The following is a 20,754-nucleotide window of genomic DNA, read 5'->3' on the forward strand; positions in this document are numbered from 1 at the left end:
TGTTCTCTCGAAACTTGCTTCAAATGAGCAATTCATTACTAAAGGATATAAAAAAAAAACCATTTCAAACGCAATGAATAAAAAAATGAATCTGTTAAATCATGGTAATGCGTGAAAAACGTTTGGTTCAAAGGAACAAAACGTGGTCAAATAAATGCAAAAGTGACGAGTACATCGGATGACGAGTGAAAAAAATTCAAAACATAATAGTATGTAAAAAAAATTACGAAACCAATTGTAAATAATTTCAACAAAACAATTAAGAAAAGCTTTTACAAATCATGAAAAAATATTATTTAAAAAAAAAATACAAATCTGTAATTATATTGTAAAAGGAAAAAAAAATTTAAATAGGACGTGAGAAATTCAATCTTACGGGAAGCACCCGGAACTTGAGAAAGTTCAAGTGAATCAAAAATGTGCAGTATGTGCAGTACTACAATTTATGGCATCAATCGGAGGATAAGTATTTTATTAGTATATAATACATAATTTTTCACAATATGAAATTATTCTGAGAAACGTTCAAATCCAAAAAAAAATCGCATCAAAGGTAAAAGTCATTTGTTACTCTATGGTGGCAGAGACTTACTTAGAAGAAAATCGATTCTTCTCAGACTTTCAGGATCCCCTGGTATTCACAATATTCGACGTCGATTTCGTATCGGTACAAATTATGTTTAAATATGTGCTAAAAGTACTTGTCCGGCCCATCACTTTTCATTCAAATTGCTCATTCAAAGAAAAATCAAACTAGACGTTAATTTCTGCGTTATTTTTATGGAACTAGCATTAACGCTGGCGTTACACGCCCACTTGAATTTGGACATCATTCCACATATGCTCGGCGGCAACTATCTCTTCGCAACAATTCATGGCATCGAGTAAACAAAACCATTGCGACGGATAGAGGCATTCCGATATATCGAAAATTTTTTTTTAAGAAAGTGTATATAGTAATACACTAGGGAATCACTTTTCATCGAATTTCAAGAAATGCCCGTGTCGCACTCATTTTTTAATGTTGATTTCAACAAAGTGCAATTGTGTACGTGACCATAAAAAAATGAAATTGTACAGACGAATCTGCTCGAAAATTTATTGAATTGCGATTTATTATCAGCTGAATATCTTCAGTAATAGAATAGATTAGTTGCTATAACGAATAAAATTCGTTTGAAGAATAAAATGTGTAGTAAAAATTGCCGTCATTTCAATATAACATGTCCTGTGAATTTTTTTCAAGTTCACAGTGCACAAAAAGTAGACAAATCAAACCGTGAAAACAGCATGAGTGCTGTAAAAAAATTGGAGACAAGTACATTTATGTTTTATGTAACCTCGACTGAGTGAAACCCGACGTGTTACTCGTGTAGTCCAAAAGATAAATGCACGATGATTTATAAGAAGTTGTTCGATCTATTCTCTGGAAACTTGCTTCAATAATGAGCAAACTCATGTAGTTCAAAATACACATGCAGGCTGATTTATAAGAAGTTGTTCGATCTATTCTCTCGAAACTTACTTCAAATGAGCAATTCATTACTAAAGGTCATAAAAAAAACTATTTCAAACGTAATGAATAAAAAAAATTGAATCTGCTCAATCTTGGTAATGTATGAAAAACGTTTGGTGTTCAAATGAACAAAACGTTGTCAAATAAATGCAAAAGTGACGAGTACATCGGATGACGAATGAAAAAAATTAAAAACATAATGATATGTATTAAAAAAAATTACGAAACCAACTGTAAATAATTTCAACATCACAATTAAGAAAAGCTTTCACAAATCATGAAAAAAACATTATATTTAGAAAAAATACAAATCCGTAATTATATTGTAAAGGAAAAAAAAATTCAAATAGAACGTGAGAAATTCATTCCTACGGGAAGCATCCGGAACTTGAGAAAGTTCTAGTGAATCAAAAAAAGTTACCAAAAAATCGCATCAAAGGTTTGTTACTCTATGGTGGCAGAGACTTAGAAGAAAATCGATTCTTCTCAGACTTTCAGGATCCCTTGGTATTCACAATATTCGACGTCGATTTCATGTCGGTACAAATTATGTTTAAATATGTGCTAAAAGTACTTGTCCGGCCCATCACTTTTCATTCAAATTGCTCATTCAAATAAAAATCAGGGCTCTTCTAGATCTGATGGATCACATGTATGCCTACAGAGGGAATTGAGAAAATTATCTCCAAGAGATTTTAACTTAATTGCATTCAATTTTTCTGTAATATACAAGAGATATTATTGTATATTGATGAAAAAATACCCTTCGGACGATAAAAATTGTCAAGCTTCCAAATTAACTCCCCAGTTTATATTGAAATAACGGCAATTTTTACTTCACATTTCCGTCTTCGTACGAATTATATTTGTTATAGCATTTGTTATAGCAACTAACCTATTCTATTACTGAAGATATTCAACTGATAATAAATCGCATTTGAATAATTTTTCGAGAGGATTCGTCTATACAATCTCGTTTTTTTATCATCACGTTCACAATAGCACTTTGTTAAAATCAACATAAAAACATGAGTGAATTGTTGCGAAGAGATAGTTGCCACCGAGCATATATGGGATGATGTCCGAATCCAAGTGGGCGTGTAACGGCAGCGTTAATACTAGTTCCATAAAATAATACATTAATTAAGGTCTAGTTTAATTTTTATTTGAATGAGCAATTTGAATGAAAAGTGATGGGCCGGACAAGTACTTTTAGCACATATTTAAACATAATTTGTACCGACATGAAATCGACGTCGAATATTGTGAATACCAAGGGATCCTGAAAGTCTGAGAAGAATCGATTTTCTTCTAAGTCTCTGCCACCATAGAGTAACAAACCTTTGATGCGATTTTTTGGTAACTTTTTTTGATTCACTAGAACTTTCTCAAGTTCCGGATGCTTCCCGTAGGAATGAATTTCTCACGTTCTATTTGAATTTTTTTTTCCTTTACAATATAATTACGGATTTGTATTTTTTCTAAATATAATGTTTTTTTCATGATTTGTGAAAGCTTTTCTTAATTGTGATGTTGAAATTATTTACAGTTGGTTTCGTAATTTTTTTTAATACATATCATTATGTTTTTAATTTTTTTCATTCGTCATCCGATGTACTCGTCACTTTTGCATTTATTTGACAACGTTTTGTTCATTTGAACACCAAACGTTTTTCATACATTACCAAGATTGAGCAGATTCAATTTTTTTTATTCATTACGTTTGAAATAGTTTTTTTTATGACCTTTAGTAATGAATTGCTCATTTGAAGTAAGTTTCGAGAGAATAGATCGAACAACTTCTTATAAATCAGCCTGCATGTGTATTTTGAACTACATGAGTTTGCTCATTATTGAAGCAAGTTTCCAGAGAATAGATCGAACAACTTCTTATAAATCATCGTGCATTTATCTTTTGGACTACACGAGTAACACGTCGGGTTTCACTCAGTCGAGGTTACATAAAACATAAATGTACTTGTCTCCAATTTTTTTACAGCACTCATGCTGTTTCTCATTGTACACGACTCACAAACCACATTTTGAATAAACTTTTTGTTTCTTCACAGATCTTTCCCCTCACTTTTGTTTTTCTTTCATGCCTGCTCCTTTACTCTATAAGAAGCTCGAATCTACGCGTAACGGGGTGGTCTAACAGAAAAGAGTACCGTTACAATATAGAGCATTCGATTTTGACAATCATTTCTCATTATGGATCCGCGGTGGAAACATCCATGGACCTCCATAATTTGCGGACCTACTGGTTGTGGCAAAACTTTTTTCGTAAAAAAATTTTTCAAATATATTCACGAAATGGCTGACGTTCGTTTCGATCGAATACTTTTTTATTACTCTGAATGGCAACCTGGTTATTCAGAGTATGGTAATAAAATCGAGTTTCGCGAGGGATTACCGCAATCTGGTGACTATTCAGCAGATCAGCGTCCTAAACTTATTGTGATCGATGATTTAATGCGTGAGGCCTCAAATAATAGCATTGTAGATTTATTCACAAAGGGGAGTCATCATAAAAATCTGAGCGTCATTTTCATAACTCAAAACATATTTCATCAAGGACGCGGACAGAGAGATATTTCTTTAAACACGAATTATATCGTTATTTTTAAAAATCCTCGAGACCGCGCCCAAATACAACATCTTGCCAGGCAGGTTTATCCAGAAAATCCTCGTTTTTTGCAAGAAGTATATTTTGATGCTACGTCTGCCCCTCATGGCTATTTATTACTCGATCTCAAACAATCGACACCCGATAATTGCCGATTTCGCGCATGCGTATTTCCTGATAACCAATATAATTACGTTTATTTACCAAAAAAAGAAATAAAAACGTGCGACACATCTCGCGATGTTCCAGTAATGCGTTTGTAATGGCAGCGCGAGGAAGTCTCGGTAAAAAACATGTTATAATTTTACGAGCACTTTGCTACTTTACACAAAATCAACTACGACAGATTTTACGAATAATCGAACCAGCATTAATCCGAATAATCTGTGAATGTGCGCTCAATGTATTGCTCGGTAATGTGAACCTCAAAACTAGTGAAAGACGTCGGCTGCGAAAATATGCAGTATTGATTCGCCGCTTAGCTGAAAAACGAGGAAATTGGAAAACTAAAAGACGTTTCATCATCAATCGCTGTACTGCCTTTCTCAAGCTTCTCCTTGTTCCGGTATTGAAATATTTTGAGTATGGAACACGCGAGGAAAATGGTTCTCATTCCACATGATAATCTACATCGTCTTGGAGAAAAACAACAGAAATCCACTGACGAAACGCTTTCTCCTCCTCTAACAACATCTCTGAGCAGTGTTCAAACGAGGGGAACTCCTCTTTCTCGTTTGGACTCCGAAATGGCTGAAATTTTGAATTCTACATCGTATGCTAGTGATAGAGATAAATCGACAGCATATCTACAGATTTTACATAGATATCTGAATCTCACTTCACATTCAAAGTACGATGAGAAAAATAAATTGAATACTTCCGCAAAAACGGATGAAACTTCGGAAAAACATGAAATGGAAGCGGATGAAGATCATGATACATCGGAACAATCAGCTGAGATGAGATCGCCATTAAACGACACTCTTATTATCGACAGTGTTCCAAAAAAATTTCACCCAAAGGCTAAAATGTTATTGCGCAATCTTCATAGAAATACCTCACCCTTAAAAAGAATGAGTTGGGATGCGAACGGCATGGTATCTATAGGTGGTACCAGAATTCCTAATTCCAATATTGTTGATCTCATCAATGATGCGATGCGTGCTAGAAAACGAGTTAAACCGACGGGTCGTGCTCATTTCGCTGAACATCTCCGAAAGATACAGATGCCTCGAGAATTTATTGGTAACCCTGAGGTACTTCAAGAGCCTACAATCATCGAAGCATCAACGCCCCGCAAACGCGTCATCTCCCCAGAGATTGCTGATATAACTTCAGATACAAGTAGTAGTGAGTACGAGGAGACGGACGCAACTGGGTTTCAACAAGGACGTGGCCGCTCGAGTAAAAAACGAATTATTTGGAGATCGTTAAAACTATGAAACGATTCAAATCGATCTATAATATATAATCCCTCACACCCTGCATCCTTTTCTAACGCTGAAAATTTGAAAAACGTAAAAGGTATTGACAAAAATAAAGTCGAACCGTGGTTAGAGACTCAAGACGCTTATACCAGACATCGGCTCATCCGACGTCGATTTCCTCGACGTACATATAATGTGAATAATATTGATGATGTATGGGAAGCTGATCTGGCGGACCTCCGTTCTATCGCGACATACAACGATGGCTACAAATATATTTTAGTTGTAATCGATGTGTTGAGTAAATTTGCCTGGATCGAGCCGCTGCGTGATAAAACATGCGGAAGTGTGTCTCAGGGGTTTGCACGGGTACTTTCACGCTCAAATCCTAGATTTCCCCTTCTTTTACAAACAGATCGCGGTCGAGAATTCACGGGATCTCCTTTCCAACATTTTTTAGCACAAAAAAAAATTAATTTCCGTACAGCGCGTAATCCCGATATCAAAGCATCGATTGCTGAACGATTCAATCGCACACTTAAAAACCGAATGTGGCGATACTTTACATACACGCGAAACAAGCGTTATATCGATGTTTTGCAAAAATTCGCACATGCGTATAATCAGACGCGTCACTCTGGCACACGAATGCGACCTTCTGAAGTGACTTTAGAAAATGCTAGCCTAGCTCGTGAAAATCTCGCGCGCCGATATAATTCTTCGAGAAAAAAATTAAATATTGAATTGCCTAAATACAGTGTAGGAGACTTGGTGCGTATCAGTAGTGCAAAAGCTGCGTTCGCGAAAGGTTACGAAAGTGGATGGACTCGAGAGATATTCAAAATACAGCGAATATCAAGGAACCGTCATCCAGTCGTATATATTTTACACGATTTAAACAACGAGCCCATTGACGGAATCTTTTACTCGCAAGAATTATCTCGCGTTCGTTCGGAATAACGAAATTCTAAAATTGCTGACTCTGCAAAATGAATTTTAGAGACAAAGAATTTTTCTTCGTCGTACTGCCTAGTAACAGCAGTACACGATATTTTCCTAACAATGCCCCTACAAAATTCAACACCAAGTTACCACGCCATCTTCACCTAGATGGAGTGTGGGGAGCAGCTGTCAAAGAAATAAGTTATCCAATGAGTTTCTATCACATTCCGCGAACACCGCATACTGTAACTTTTGAACACGGAGATTATGATAAGTCTGGTCGCAGTGATCATAGTAAACGTTTAGAAGAAACGGATATTATTCCGAGCGGCGTGTATCGTACTATCAACACTTTGCTTGATACGATAAATAATTTACCTTGTATAATGGAACATTTAGAATTTACCCAAGAACATAATGGATACGTTAAAGTTTCGCGAAAATGTGATGAGCTGAGGTACCACGGGTTTCGTATGTCTCCTTCAATTGCAAAAATGTTAGGATTCGGTGAAGTTACTGAGGAGGGAAAAGGTATCAGTTTTAAACATCCATATAAAGGTTATCGCCCTGCGTCTCTAGCTCGTGCAATCCCGCATAGTCTGTTCGTATACTCAGATATTTGCGAATCCTATATAATTGGAGACGTCCAAGCACCATTATTATCAAAAGTTTCCATAGAAGTCGAAGATGAATATGTTTATGGAGCGAACAGAACTGTACACTTCCCTTCTCCACGATACATCCCTCTTATACGCCATGAAATCCACACGATCGAAATCGATATAAGAGACGAATTTGGACAACCAATTCCATTCGAGGAGGGGACGTTGACCGTGACGCTACATTTTAAGCGCTTACAATAAATAACTGATGGAACATTACATCGACGACGAGGATGCTCTGCTGGAATATGGGCGTCGCGGCTATGGTGGAATCAGTCACGTCTATGTCGGTGCCCCAAACCAACGAGGAAACGGAATCGGAAGTTTTTTGGGAGGACTCTTTCGTCGTGTATTACCGCTTCTACGAAAAGGAGCTGCTGCGATCGGTAAAGAAGCTATTCGCACAGGTGCCAATATTGCATCTGATGTCGTCAGAAATAATATGAATTTGAAGGAATCATTTCATACCAGACTACGCGAATCTGGTAATAATTTAAAACGGAAAGCTGAGGAAAAAATAGATAAATTAATGACGGGCGCGGGCTATAAAATGAGGAAAAAAGCGTCATCTGGTCATTCTCTCAGTGGCCGTGGAACGAGACGAACCGCTCAGAAAAAGAAGAAAAGTGCTAATACGAAAAAGAAAACTAAGAAGAAACCGACTAACAAACGGAGGAAAACGACGAAAAAAAGGAGAAATTATCGTAGCGTAGCTGATATATTTGCATAAGAGATCGTTCGGAATACAGCGAACATGGCTTTCTTACATACACACTCACGCGAATGTTTAAAATCTGAGCTCGAACTTTTTTCGCTACCACTTACGCAAACTACGATCGAGGGATCAAATTGGGTGCACTATAAGCCTATTTCCTCTCTAACAGATGATTCTCCGATAGAATTCGTCGTTCCCGGACAAGGTGATGAGTACATCGATCTCGCTCATACCATGTTAAGTCTTCGTGTGCAAATAAAAACTCCATCTACCTCTTTGCAAGCTGAAGGATCGAAAGATGCGCCCGAGGAATTATCAGAAATTGCCCCTGTAAACAATTTACTACACTCCATGTTTAATCAAGTGGATGTGTATTCAAATCAAAAACTCGTTTCACCACCGAATAACGCTTATGCATACCGTGCTTACATAGAAACATTGTTAAATTATGGGCCTGCGGCCAAAAAATCTCACTTGACTTCCGTTTTATGGAGTGATGATACTCCAGGGAAAATGGATGATACAAGTTTTAAAAATAATATCGGCTTGCGAGAAAGAGCAAAACTACTATCAGCTGGAAAAACAGTCGATTTAATTGGACATTTACATTGTGATATTTTCAATCAAGAACGTTTCCTTTTAAATGGTGTAGAAATGCGTCTGCGACTTGTGAGAGCAAGAGACTCGTTTTGTCTAATGAGCTCTCAACCGGATATTTCATGTGGCTTGAATATAAGCGAAGCTACATTATTAGTAAGACGAACAAAAATTGCACCAGGAGTTTTACTCTCTCATGCTCGTGCATTGGCAAAAACAACAGCAAAATACCCTCTTACACGCGTTGAAGTTAAAGCCATTTCGCTACATGGAGGAGTGCATGGAGAAACGATTGACAACATCGTGCTTGGGCAACTTCCAAAACGAATCATAATCGGATTTGTCGATAATCGAGCATATAATGGAAACGTTCAAATGAATCCGTTCAATTTTCAAAACTATAAAATCAATTACCTCTCAGTATATGTGGATGGGGCGCAAGTACCTTCTCGACCTCTGCAACCTGATTTCACCCAAAATAATCTTTACATTGATGCCTATCATACATTATTTTCTGGTACAGGAATACATTTTTTGAACGAGGGTAACTCAATCAATCGAGAAAATTATCCAAGGGGTTATTGTCTCTTCGCATTTGACTTGACACCTGATCTTTCCGCGAATACCAGTTCGCATTGGAATTTAGTGAAACATGGAAGTGTGAAAATCGAGGTACGATTTGCCGAGGCACTCGCTTCTACTGTAAATAGTATAGTATATGCAGAATATGATAATGGTCTGGAGATCGATGCCTCGTGTCAAGTAATTGCTGACTTCAGCGGTTGAACTTCAAGAAAAAGCAGGTGTCAGATTACTCTGCATTCGTCGTTCGTCTTTTCGACGGAGAATTGGATTTTGGAGAGAAAACAAGTCAGTTCATTGCGCGTCGCTGTTCAGTACGGACGTAAAAAATGGAAATAATCATCGACATTCAGGGAATGCGTGATAGAGAGCATCGTTTTTTACCGAAAGAAGTTGCCGTCGTTGCTCTAAATCAACCTTTCACCATGCATTGGATTGTTTCTCCTCCATACGCATTCCACGAACTGCCCAGCATAATACGTCACGAGAATCAAATTTTGACTCTTCATCACCATGGATTGGAATGGTACGAGGGTGATGTCTCCTGTAAACAACTTTATGCCAATTTGCGTGAAATAGCACGGCATGCAAAAACTATTTGGATGCGCGGTCACGAAAAAGCCGATTTATTGAGCCATGTAATTACGCGAGAAATCAACGATCTCGAAAAACCGGAATGGGGATGCCCAGGATTCAAAAAATTATCCACGTCACGCAGTAGATGTCTACGACATAGTTTGGGTGCTGTGAAGCCTACGAATCGTTGTGCATTAACGCAGGCTCTCATGTTGAAAAAATTTATCCTACGGATGAATAATCAAGTACCTGTCACCGTACTCCCAGAGGAGGAGAAAAAAAATCCAGAAACGGACGACAAGAGTGAAGATTCATTTATGAGTTGCTTCCCCTGTATAAATTTTCCTCAAAACGATGTTCTCATTTGAAGGAATAGAAACTATTCATGAGCATTATAACTCTGCGATATGCATCTGTTATGAATTCAGATATAAAGTGAAAAAGTATATCTTTTCACCATTCTTCAATTTGCTAACGGAGCATGAACACACAACAAATTCGAGACGCTCTACGTTATTTACCGATTGCGACTACTGGAGTATTTCCGGCTGATGAAATTCCTCGTACTTGGACAAGGCCTGCTGGAATAATTGTGAACACAGATGAACACTCAAAACCTGGCGAGCACTGGGTCGCAATGTACGTCGATCGAAATGGAAGCGGATGGTACTTCGATAGTTACGGATTACCACCAATCATTCCACAACACCTCGAACGACTCCGGAGAAATTGCAAGTTCTTCCGTTTCAACGTTAAGCAACTCCAAAGTGATTCTTCAGACGTTTGTGGCCAATTTTGTGTTATTTTTTTGCACCTTATGTCTTGTGGTTTTGGTATGGATAAATTCAACAATCTCTTCTCTGATAATCCCCGAAAAAATGATGAAATAGTGCGTCAATATTATAAAGCCTTCGCATCCCGTCAGATAAATAACAGCGTTCGTAAAAATGATATGATGAGTGGTGGTGGTGGTAGTTTCACGGATCGTAGATTTGCTTGTACACAAAGGTGTTGTACGCGTAGATAAAAGAATGCAGCGCGTCAACTCCATAAACAATATTGTAATCATAATAAATATGTGGGTTTTTTCAAATATTTTGTAAACCATTAATGTATTTAGAATATGAGTGAAAAATAAAAAAAACAATTTAAATGTATTCAACAGTGTTATTCGACCCACTACCCCCAAAGAGAAAAAAAGAAAAAAGTAGAAAAACATACAGGTATGGTACTTCTCACACTATCCCCCTCCTCCCCCCCCCTCACACCTGTCCACCAAGCTATTTACCTGTGGAGTGGGAAAAAATAGCTTGGAGTGGGTAGGTGTTGTGGTGGGGAAGGAGTGGGGATAGGAGTGGGGGGCGCCATACCTGTATGTAGTCTACTATCACATGCAAGCTAGTCATTTCTTACTCTATGAAGGCAGAGGCTTATAAGAAAATCGATTCTTTTCAGACTTTCAGGAGCTGCTGATATTATTCACAATATACAACGTCGATTGGATTGATACAAAATATGTTTAAATATGAGTTAAAAGTACTTGTCCGGCCCATCACTTTCCATTTAAATTGTTTATTCAAATAAAAATCAGGGCTTTTTTAGAACTGATGGAGCACAAATATTCATGCAGAGGGAATTTAGAGAGTTATCTTCAAGTAATTTTTCCTTAATTGCACTACTTGAATAAGAATGGAAACGAATTGTCCTGTAATATACAAGGGATGTTATTGTGCACCGATAAATAAAAAACATTTAGCATATTAAATATGTTCAAACTTCCAAAATAAGTCCCCAGTTTGTATTGGAATGACGGCAATTTTTACTTCTCACTTCTTCCAGCGAACGAATTTCATTCGGTATAACTAACCTATACTATTATTAAGAACATTAAACTAATAATAAATCACATTTCAATAAAATTTTAATCGGATTCTGCCGTACAATTTCGTTTTTAAATGATTGATTTTTATTTCAATAAATAGTGTTGGGCCGGACAAGTACTTTTAACTCATATTTAAACATAATTTGTATCAATCCAATCGACGTTGTATATTGTGAATAATATCAGCAGCTCCTGAAAGTCTGAAAAGAATCGATTTTCTTATAACCCTCTGCCTCCATAGAGTAAGAAATGACTAGCTTGCATGTGATTTTTTTGGATTTAAAAGCTTCTTAGATCAATTTTATAATGTCAAAATTTGGAGTTACTCATAAATTACTTGTCCTTCGATTGATATAATAAATTTTAGTGCTGCACGTAACTCAAATGGTAACTTTTTTCAATTGATTAGAAATTAATTGTCCTTCGATTGATATCATAAATTTTAATGCTGCACGTAAATTAGATGGAATTTTTTTAAATTGATTTAGCTGTTCGAATATCAAATAAGAAGAATGAGGCATCGGTTTCTAAAATGATTTCAAGCGCGATTTTTCGGTTTTTTATTTTTTACTTGTTCGAGGTTTTTCCAGCTGCGTTGATGTCTTGACTGACCACACGTGTTTCGATGTCGCCGGTAACATTGGATATTCATACAATTCCCACGTACGGAAACTCATTGAAATTGGAGTATCTTTGGCGATGAATTCCAGCAATTGAATTTTCCGTTTATCTGCCACGGTGACGTATGGATCGAGCCATTCAACTTTTCGTAGTGTAATTTTATAATCTTCAGTGGCTACTTGAGCTATTGCATTATCATCGGAACGTGATCTAGTCAAGATCAATTCGTGCTTTGCATTCACCACCATTTTTCGATAATCTTCAGCAAATCCCAACAGTATGCTCAGTGGTACGCATACGTCAAAGTTGCTTGATACGTCCACAATCGGTTTCGTCTCATCGACATCGACCCAACCAGTGTTCTCAAGCATTGCACTTCTCGCCGACGAATGAGATGTATATCCTATCATAAGAGATGTGATTCCCACATTCTTATTACGATCGATTTCAACGGCGTTAAGTTCATAACGCACTTCCTCGAATAAATGACAAATGGCATTGTTAACGAAATTCGTTGCAGCTAACACTGTACCATCAGCCTTTGTCAGTTTTCCGCAAATGTGAATTGAACTTTTACTCGGTAGAATTGATAAATCTTGATGCTGGATTGAAATACGTATTTCATCATTATTGTTGTATGTTGACGATGAGCATGAACCTCATAAGGGATGATGGATTCATCAAACATGACGGGTATCTGGATGTTTACGATTTCTTCCTCCATTGCAAGCAGCAGATGCACAACGAGCAAAGCAGATAATTTCTCACACGCGAACTCCACGAATTTTCAGACCCAAACTCTTCAATAGTAGAAGGTTTTGAGGTGTTAGCTATTTGAGCGTTGATCGACGACTGGTTTCGCGATCCCATGTTGGTTTATTAATATTGCTAATACGATGATTATAAATTATACCCATCGAGATTTTATATGAAGTCTTATGGTGATGACTCACCGCGGAAATTGATCAAATCTCCGTCTTGATCGACAATATGAAGTTGTATATTGTCAATTCGACGAGTTGTGATTGATAGATAAATGACGCTCGACAGTACTTCGATGATTTTATAGCCGACCGGTACAGATGGGAAAAATTCGTGAATTGTATGATCTTTTCGCCCGTTGATGTATGCACCAGTGGTTATGTTACACTCGACTCGAATGGCGTTCACTTTGAGAATGGACACGGGTAGATCAGACACATGTCTTTTATTGAGCTCCAATCGACGCGACGTAAAACCCAGCAAAGGTCCAATCGAATTTTTGGATGTAAAATCAATCGATTGATTGCACTCAATTTCACTGCGTAGCGTATAATTATTCGGCTTAAGCTGAATCTGTATGTTTTTAGATGCCAACTCAGTTTTCAAATATTTTTCAATATCTTTAATTTCATAGCTCCCCGTTGGAATGGTCACCACATGATTTCCAACGTGAAATTCATTGCAACCAATGTCGATATTTGGAATCGATTTGAATGTGAGCAGCTCGACGAGTCCAAGAGTATAATTTTTGTCGGGCGATAGTTCGATGGGTGGAAAAAATTATGCCTCGAGTATGGAGGATGATCCAGTAATGGTGATCGTCAAACTATCATCCATGATGCTCGCAGATTTAGAACTAAACACGCAGCTCCATAGTCCTCATTTATATAGTGCATAATTGTCTCGTCGATTTAGTTGTCCACACAAAAATTTCAAATATAAATGTCCACATATTATTGTATCATATTCCTGATACTTTTTATAATTGTATTTCACGCTACCAACATTGAAGTATCTCATGAGTTCGGGTGGAGGTGGGAGATTGCCGAAACAATCAAAGTATGTGATTCGTTGCGCAGTCTTTTTATATGCAACCCAGTGTGTTCCAGGGCCCACATTTTCATCCAAATTCACGATTGCTGATTCTTGCTTGAGTGGTCTATTCTCAGGTAAAGTATCACGCATGAAAACGCCGCGAAAGTTACGAATTTTCATGGCTCTCGCATACTTTAGCAGATCGATGTCGGTGAGTGGTTGATGTGGTAGCGTGATTGTACGTTTTTTGACCCGAGGTAAAGACCCAGACCCTGTTTGTATGGTTTCAGATGTAAACCTTTACCCAAAGCGATGGCCTCGAGTGTTCTGTTGTGACGCTTACTTTCCTCCAATTCCTTTTTAGCCGCTTGAGCAGCATCTACAGCTTTGACTATTGCAGCACTTCCACCAGACAATGCACCAACGGCGCTCTAAGGCCGGCAAAGATGGGTACGAGGAAGGGCAATAAACCGCCGGTTTTTTGGGGAACAGGTAGAACCCGGGGTGTGCGTACTTTAACATCTTTTTAACATTGGCACGCGCACCTTTCAATGCTGACATGACGATTTCACGGAGGTCGCCACTACGAATCATGGCTTTCTTTGCGGCACTAATGATCTTTTTCCGGCAAACACTTTTTTGCGGTTTGGTCCTTTTCACCACTCGTTTCATGCCTAGACCAAATTTATTTTTCGCCTTCATAATGTTAGTCACGACCCAAGCACTTGCTCTTTCATCAAGACTTGCGTCTTTCGAGGTTACACGGTGCCAGGCTTGTTCAGCCAAAATTTTATCCGCCAGATGTCGTGCTTCCAAGTTTCCACGATTTTTCGAATATGCGATATCGTGTTCTTTACAAGCAGCGTCTAGCGCGTTTATACCAGGATCACCACGAGCAAGACGTTTGATCAATTTCGTACCAGGTCCACAATATTGATAGTCCGGTAGATGTAGTTCCATGGGGAGAATGTTGATTATACTGTTTACTAAACCTTCACCAGGTTTATCATGTACAATCATCACTCTGCAGTGATCACAACTGGACTGACTATTCCAACATTATAAAGTTGCATTATGATTTTTTCAATCGGTCGCATGCGAGATGAAGTCGAAGAAACAAGTTTCGAGCGGTCAACTCCCCATAATAAATTTCGATGAATTTATTGTTGGAGCGGGTAGTGTGAAGAAGCGTCATGGAAACTTACTACCTAACAGCATTCGAGCCATATTTTGTGGCCCCTCGAATTGTGGAAAAACGAATGCCTTAGTCACGCTCCTAATACATCCAAATGGTTTGAGATTTGAGAATATATATTGTAACGTAACGCTCTTGCCGACCCGGCCTGAACGCCGCCTCGCGTCGGTTCGAGCTACCTTATTTTTTAAAAGGACCAGGTATGAACGAGACGAGAGACGAGGATTGTTTTGATATAATAAAAAAATGAATTTATTAAACAATAATTTAGTGTTTTTATAAAGAATGATACGCGTCTTCAATTTTAATTTTTATTTGTCCGCGTTGTTTGACCGAATCAGGCGAGAGAAGACTCGAAAGACCCGGAAAAACGGAACGTTTTTCTGTATGAAAATCTTTGATCGAATTTTCAAATTTGTTTCCCTTTTTATTTGTACAATAAAGAACGCTTTATGGTTTGTTGTGCCTCTGCTGATTCTGTTTCCTTTCTTGCACACTTTGCATGAGATTTTTCAGACAAAAAATGAAATTCGCAACTTTAATGATTGACAACCGATGTCCTGGATGCCTAACCACTTGAGCCTGGATTTTTACGCTTCCTGTTAATTCAAGAGTCTTGTACGCTTTTCTTTTTACAATTTTTCAGTTTCTGATCGCTTTGACGCTATACAAACTCTAGTCTTACCGCAGCCTCTTGAATGAATGCTTTCATTCGCTTGTTATTTTTTTTTGTTCGTTATAATTTATTACAGTTTGTTCGGATGATTTATTTCTACTTTGGTGTCGTACAATGGCCCAAGTGGACAACGGATTATTGAATTATTCAATTAATAATTGATTCTAATTCTAATTAGTTCGTTTAACCCAACCAAATCGGATAATTTTCACAAAAATGTTGAATTTAATAATAATAAATCATAAATCATTTATTTACCGCCTCTATTCTGAATAAACCCAAAAAATGCGAGGTGGAAAGTTTTTGCTTGACCACGGGCCTCAAACGTCGCCGAGTGGCGCCAATGTTCAAAGATACAAGACAGGTTAGGATGTGAACCCCAGACCACGGGCTCGATACGTCGCCGAGTCTCGCCAGTGTCCTGAGCATTCACTAGGTTAGGTAATTTTCGCCCACGGACCACGGGATCGATATGTCACCGAGTCTCACCAATGTCCCGTGTAACGAAAATTCGGAAGTTTTTTAGGTTATTTGGAATGGACCCTGGACTACGGGATCGATACGTCGCCGAGTCTCACCAATATCCCAGGCATCCAAGGAAAATAGGAAAGGTTTTATAGGTTAGGGTTGCCAGTATCAGGGAGAATAGTTGAGGTCAGCCTTTTTGTTTCGAGTCAGAATTTTGAGGAAGAACTGCCTGTCGAATGAGCCGTGCACCGACTTTTATACCCCGTTCCCCACTCTAAAATGTCTCCATCGCCGAGTTTTCGGTTCTCGGACGCGTTCTGCGCATTATTTTGTAACGGGCCTCGCTATTGGCTCGCTGCCATGATTCGCGACCTACTGTTGGTCGAGCGGATAAACGTACAATGCGCGGACTACCGCTTTTTATGTTTTTCAGATTTCTGTTTTATTGAAATAATAAAAATTTGATAAGAATCGTTATCATTTAATTTTCTGACCCATTTGGCTTCGACATTTCATATAACATTATTTGAATTGATTTTATTCGAGAAATCGAAAAAAGTCACGTTCGAGTTCCTATAGCCAATGAACGCTTTCCGCGCATGCGTCGTAAACACGCGTCTTGTTTTATTTAGATTTACATAAAGTTTCTAGAAGGAATAATCTTTTCCTTATTTTTCTTCGATTCGTTATAATTTTCCGCATCTTTTGAGCCTAATTAAATAATTTTACGAAATCGCGTTTAATTTTTATTAATAAAACAAAAAAAATGATAGTTCGAGATTTTGATACGCGGCGCCGCTAGTGTCGCGCTCCGCCGCTTGTATCGGGCCTTTGTATTACTCTCCAGTACGGCCGCCGCCGGCCAGCAGTGACGCGGCTCACCGGTCGTTGTTCGAGTTCGATCAAAACATCGCGCCGCGTCGCGATGTTAGGTTCGGGTTCAAGTCGATTCGGGTCGTTCAGGAGGGCGGTACGTCGCAATACTCGTATTCCGAAACATCTCGTGAGAGACAATGCAAATTTTGTCGTACTATTCAAACAAGATGATATGAACCTCAAACATGTATATAGTGATCATGTTAATACGGATATGACTTATGCAAGTTTCAAAAAAATGTGTGTCAAGTGTTGGAAATCAGACAAGTATGGATTCATCACGATTGACAAGGACAGTGAATTAAATGCTGGAAGATATAGAAGGGGATTTGATTCTTTCCTCACTGTCGATGATGATGATAAATAATTGTTCCCCTGGATTTCACGTGACAGTCTAAAGTCTGACTTACTCGTGTCAGCATGAAGCGCAAAGAACTTTTAAAGGAAACGGCTGTATTGAGTGAACTTGCCAATGCGAGTGATGCAATCAGACGAAAACATCGAATGTTGAAAAGTGGACGTGATAGTGCTCAGCAGAAAATACAAGATGTGTTTAAACCGATTGTTGAACCATTAGAAGAACTAGTTTCATATACGAAAAAACCTAAAATTAAGAATGAACGTGTAAATGTTGAGAAGGAGGAGGAAGAGTCTCCAAATTTTGAAGAAAATAGCATGCAACAAGATATTTCTTTCAAAGATGATATTTGGCATGATGCAATTACTGATGAGAATGTCGGTGTACCCTTAACTAAAAATAGTGATAATGATATTCATGAAAATAATAATATTAATGAGGAAGATGATAATTTGGAATCATCTGGAGATGTTGATAATTTGATACGTGAATATTTGGGCTTACTGAGTAGTAATAACACAACAAGATTAAATGGCTTGTATGCAGTACGAAATCTCGCTCAAAACAGATTAATGATTGGTGATTCACCAATTCATTTCGAACTCGATCATGTAGTGGTTGGAGATGAAAAGTATCCCAAAAGTATTGGCTTGGTGGAACTGTTATTTAAAAAAAAGCCCGAACTTAAATATGTAACACCAAATGACTTGGAGACGTATCAGAAAATTGTCATCACAACGAATGCTCATAAAAAATTTTATAAACGTATGGGTGCAGTACGTCAGGATAAAAATAGTAAATTTAAAAATTATATATCCCAAATGCTCGGTAGCAACGATAAGAAAGGTGGTGCTCTGCCTCAGTATAAGGTAGCACGAAAGCATACCTCTGTCGACTATGTTCATTGGGATGATCCGAATGAACTAGTGGATCGTCTTCGTTTGTTGCTCGCATCGCAAGCTGCTGGAAATTCATCACATTCGAATGAAATTATATCGATTATCGAGGAGTTGCGTGAAGCCGAAATCATTTATTAACGTGTGAGAGCTTGCTTTCATCCACATTCCCAACATGAGCGTCGATGTGTTTGGACGAAAGTTGAGTAGACGTGGTGCAGGTCCTCCGGGTAAACCAGGTGCTGGATGCAAAATTACATCGGACGGTCATTACAACTTGGAACGAAAACGACTGAGCAACGTTGGCGAGCCAATAAATGCTCGAGATGTTGTAACACTCGGTGCATTAAGTAAACACATTCATTCTATAACTCATAGTGTGACTTATACAACGAATCAAAAGTGCGAATCGAATGTGGCTGTTGCAGAAAAGCGTGTAAGAACCGAGCTCGCCTATCTCCGTGAAAGAATTGATAATATAAAGATAATATAAAAAAAAAAATTAAAATATAAATAAAATCTCAGAATTTCGATATAAAGCTTTTACGAGATCATATGGCTAATGATAAGTCAATGAAAAGTCCTCCAGACTCTATCTTCTTCAATTGATGAGGACCGTGGGGGAGAAGAAGAAATGAGTGAAAAAAAGCTTGCGGTGGTTGAAGAACTGCAGAAGCCAGCTCGGCGAAATTATCCACGTCGACATGTGGATATACGTGGCCTGGATGAGACTTGGCAAGCTGATCTTGGAGATATGTCTGCATATGCACAACACAACTACAACCATAAATTCCTCCTCACCGTCATCGATATATTCTCCAAATTTGCCTGGGCCGCACCGTTGAAGAATAAAAGTGGAAAAGATGTGAGCGCTGCAATGGAGTCGATTCTCAGCAAAGAACGCATACCGAAAAATCTTCACGTCGATCGAGGAAAAGAATTTTATAATATGAACTTTAAGGCTTTGATGAAAAAGTATTATATACACTTGTATTCTACATTTAGCAACTTGAAAGCATCAATTTGTGAGCGCTTCAATCGTACACTTAAGAATAAAATGTGAATTCAATTTAGTTTTCGCGGAAACTGGAAATGGATCGATATTCTCGATAAATTAATTATAAAATATAATGATACATTACATCGTATGATAAAAATGAAACCGAAAGATGTGAACACTGCGAATGAAAAACGACTGTTGCGTAACGTATACAATAGATCAGAAGTTAGAAACCAAGGAAAATTTAAAATCGGCGATAAAGTGCGCATAAGTAAATTCCAGAATTTATTCGAAAAAGGTTATACACCAAACTGGACAACTGAAATTTTTACAATATATCGAGTTAGAAAAACTAATCCAGTTACTTATAATATAAAAGATCATCAAGATGAGCCCATCGCCGGTGGTTTCTACGAGCAAGAGCTGCTTCGATCAAAATATCCTGATATATATCTCATTGAAAAAGTGTTGCAGAAGCGTGGCAGTCAGTTATTTGTAAAATGGCTAGGTTTCGATAATACACACAATAGTTAGATAAGTAAAAATGATTTGTAAGCTATAAAGATAAAAAAATTTCAAATTCTGATTTATTTTTACGACCTTTCCCCAACTAAGTTCTCCGCACGACAAGCAGATTGAAAAAAAAAGAATGACAGAGTTTCACAAAAAAAAATTATTTTACATCAATTACAAAATATAATTACAAATGTACAAGTTTTTGAGGAAAAGTCCTCTCTTACAGAATATTTATTACAGATCAATGTTGAGAACAAGTTTTCACTCTCACAATTTTTTTCGCATTCAATGTACAAATATACTCTTATAATTACAAAATATAATTACAAATGTACAAATTTTTGAGGAAAAGTCCTTTCTCACAGAATTTTTAGTACAGAACAATATTGAGAACAAGTTCTCACTTTCACAATTTTTTCGCAATCAACGTACAAATATACTCTCAATCTCTAACACTGATAAGCACACATTCGCATTTACAATGATCTAAGCCTCCATAGCTTCTGAAAATTCGGAAATATTGTAATGGCCCCATGGTAACGTGTCTACCGTTCCAGGTATAATGTATCGCTTGTCATCGTGTGGACTTAGAGCAATTTTTGTCTCCGTGATGGTATAGACATTGTGTAATGTAGAGCGAATTGAAGATTGAGAACGCTTCATTTCAATCTGTTCATTGAGACATTTCACGTAATCTTCGAATGTTATGGTTCTCGCCACAACATTACTTTTTACTCCCTTTGCTTTTTTAACATCGTTCTTACCCTCAACTCGCGTCGCATACATCTTCGATCTAAGTCCAACGAATTCGGTCATTATGGCCCCA

At 37.7% G+C, this 20,754-nt stretch overlaps 2 protein-coding genes across 8 annotated transcripts in view; one reads left to right on the forward strand and one right to left on the reverse strand.

The window, feature by feature from the left end:
- The window catches only part of rdgB (retinal degeneration B), a 1,063,172-nt gene that overhangs the window by 944,158 nt on the left and 98,260 nt on the right, over nucleotides 1-20,754 (reverse strand). The gene's annotated exons all lie outside the window — the stretch shown is intronic.
- Nucleotides 7,928-9,271, forward strand: LOC122414857 (uncharacterized protein F54H12.2-like). The gene has a single exon (XM_043426460.1). It carries the CDS (start codon nucleotides 7,928-7,930, stop codon nucleotides 9,269-9,271), a length of 1,344 nt encoding a protein of 447 aa, XP_043282395.1.

Source organism: Venturia canescens, chromosome 8 (genome assembly GCF_019457755.1).
Source record: "Venturia canescens isolate UGA chromosome 8, ASM1945775v1, whole genome shotgun sequence".
Taxonomy (NCBI): domain Eukaryota; kingdom Metazoa; phylum Arthropoda; class Insecta; order Hymenoptera; family Ichneumonidae; genus Venturia; species Venturia canescens.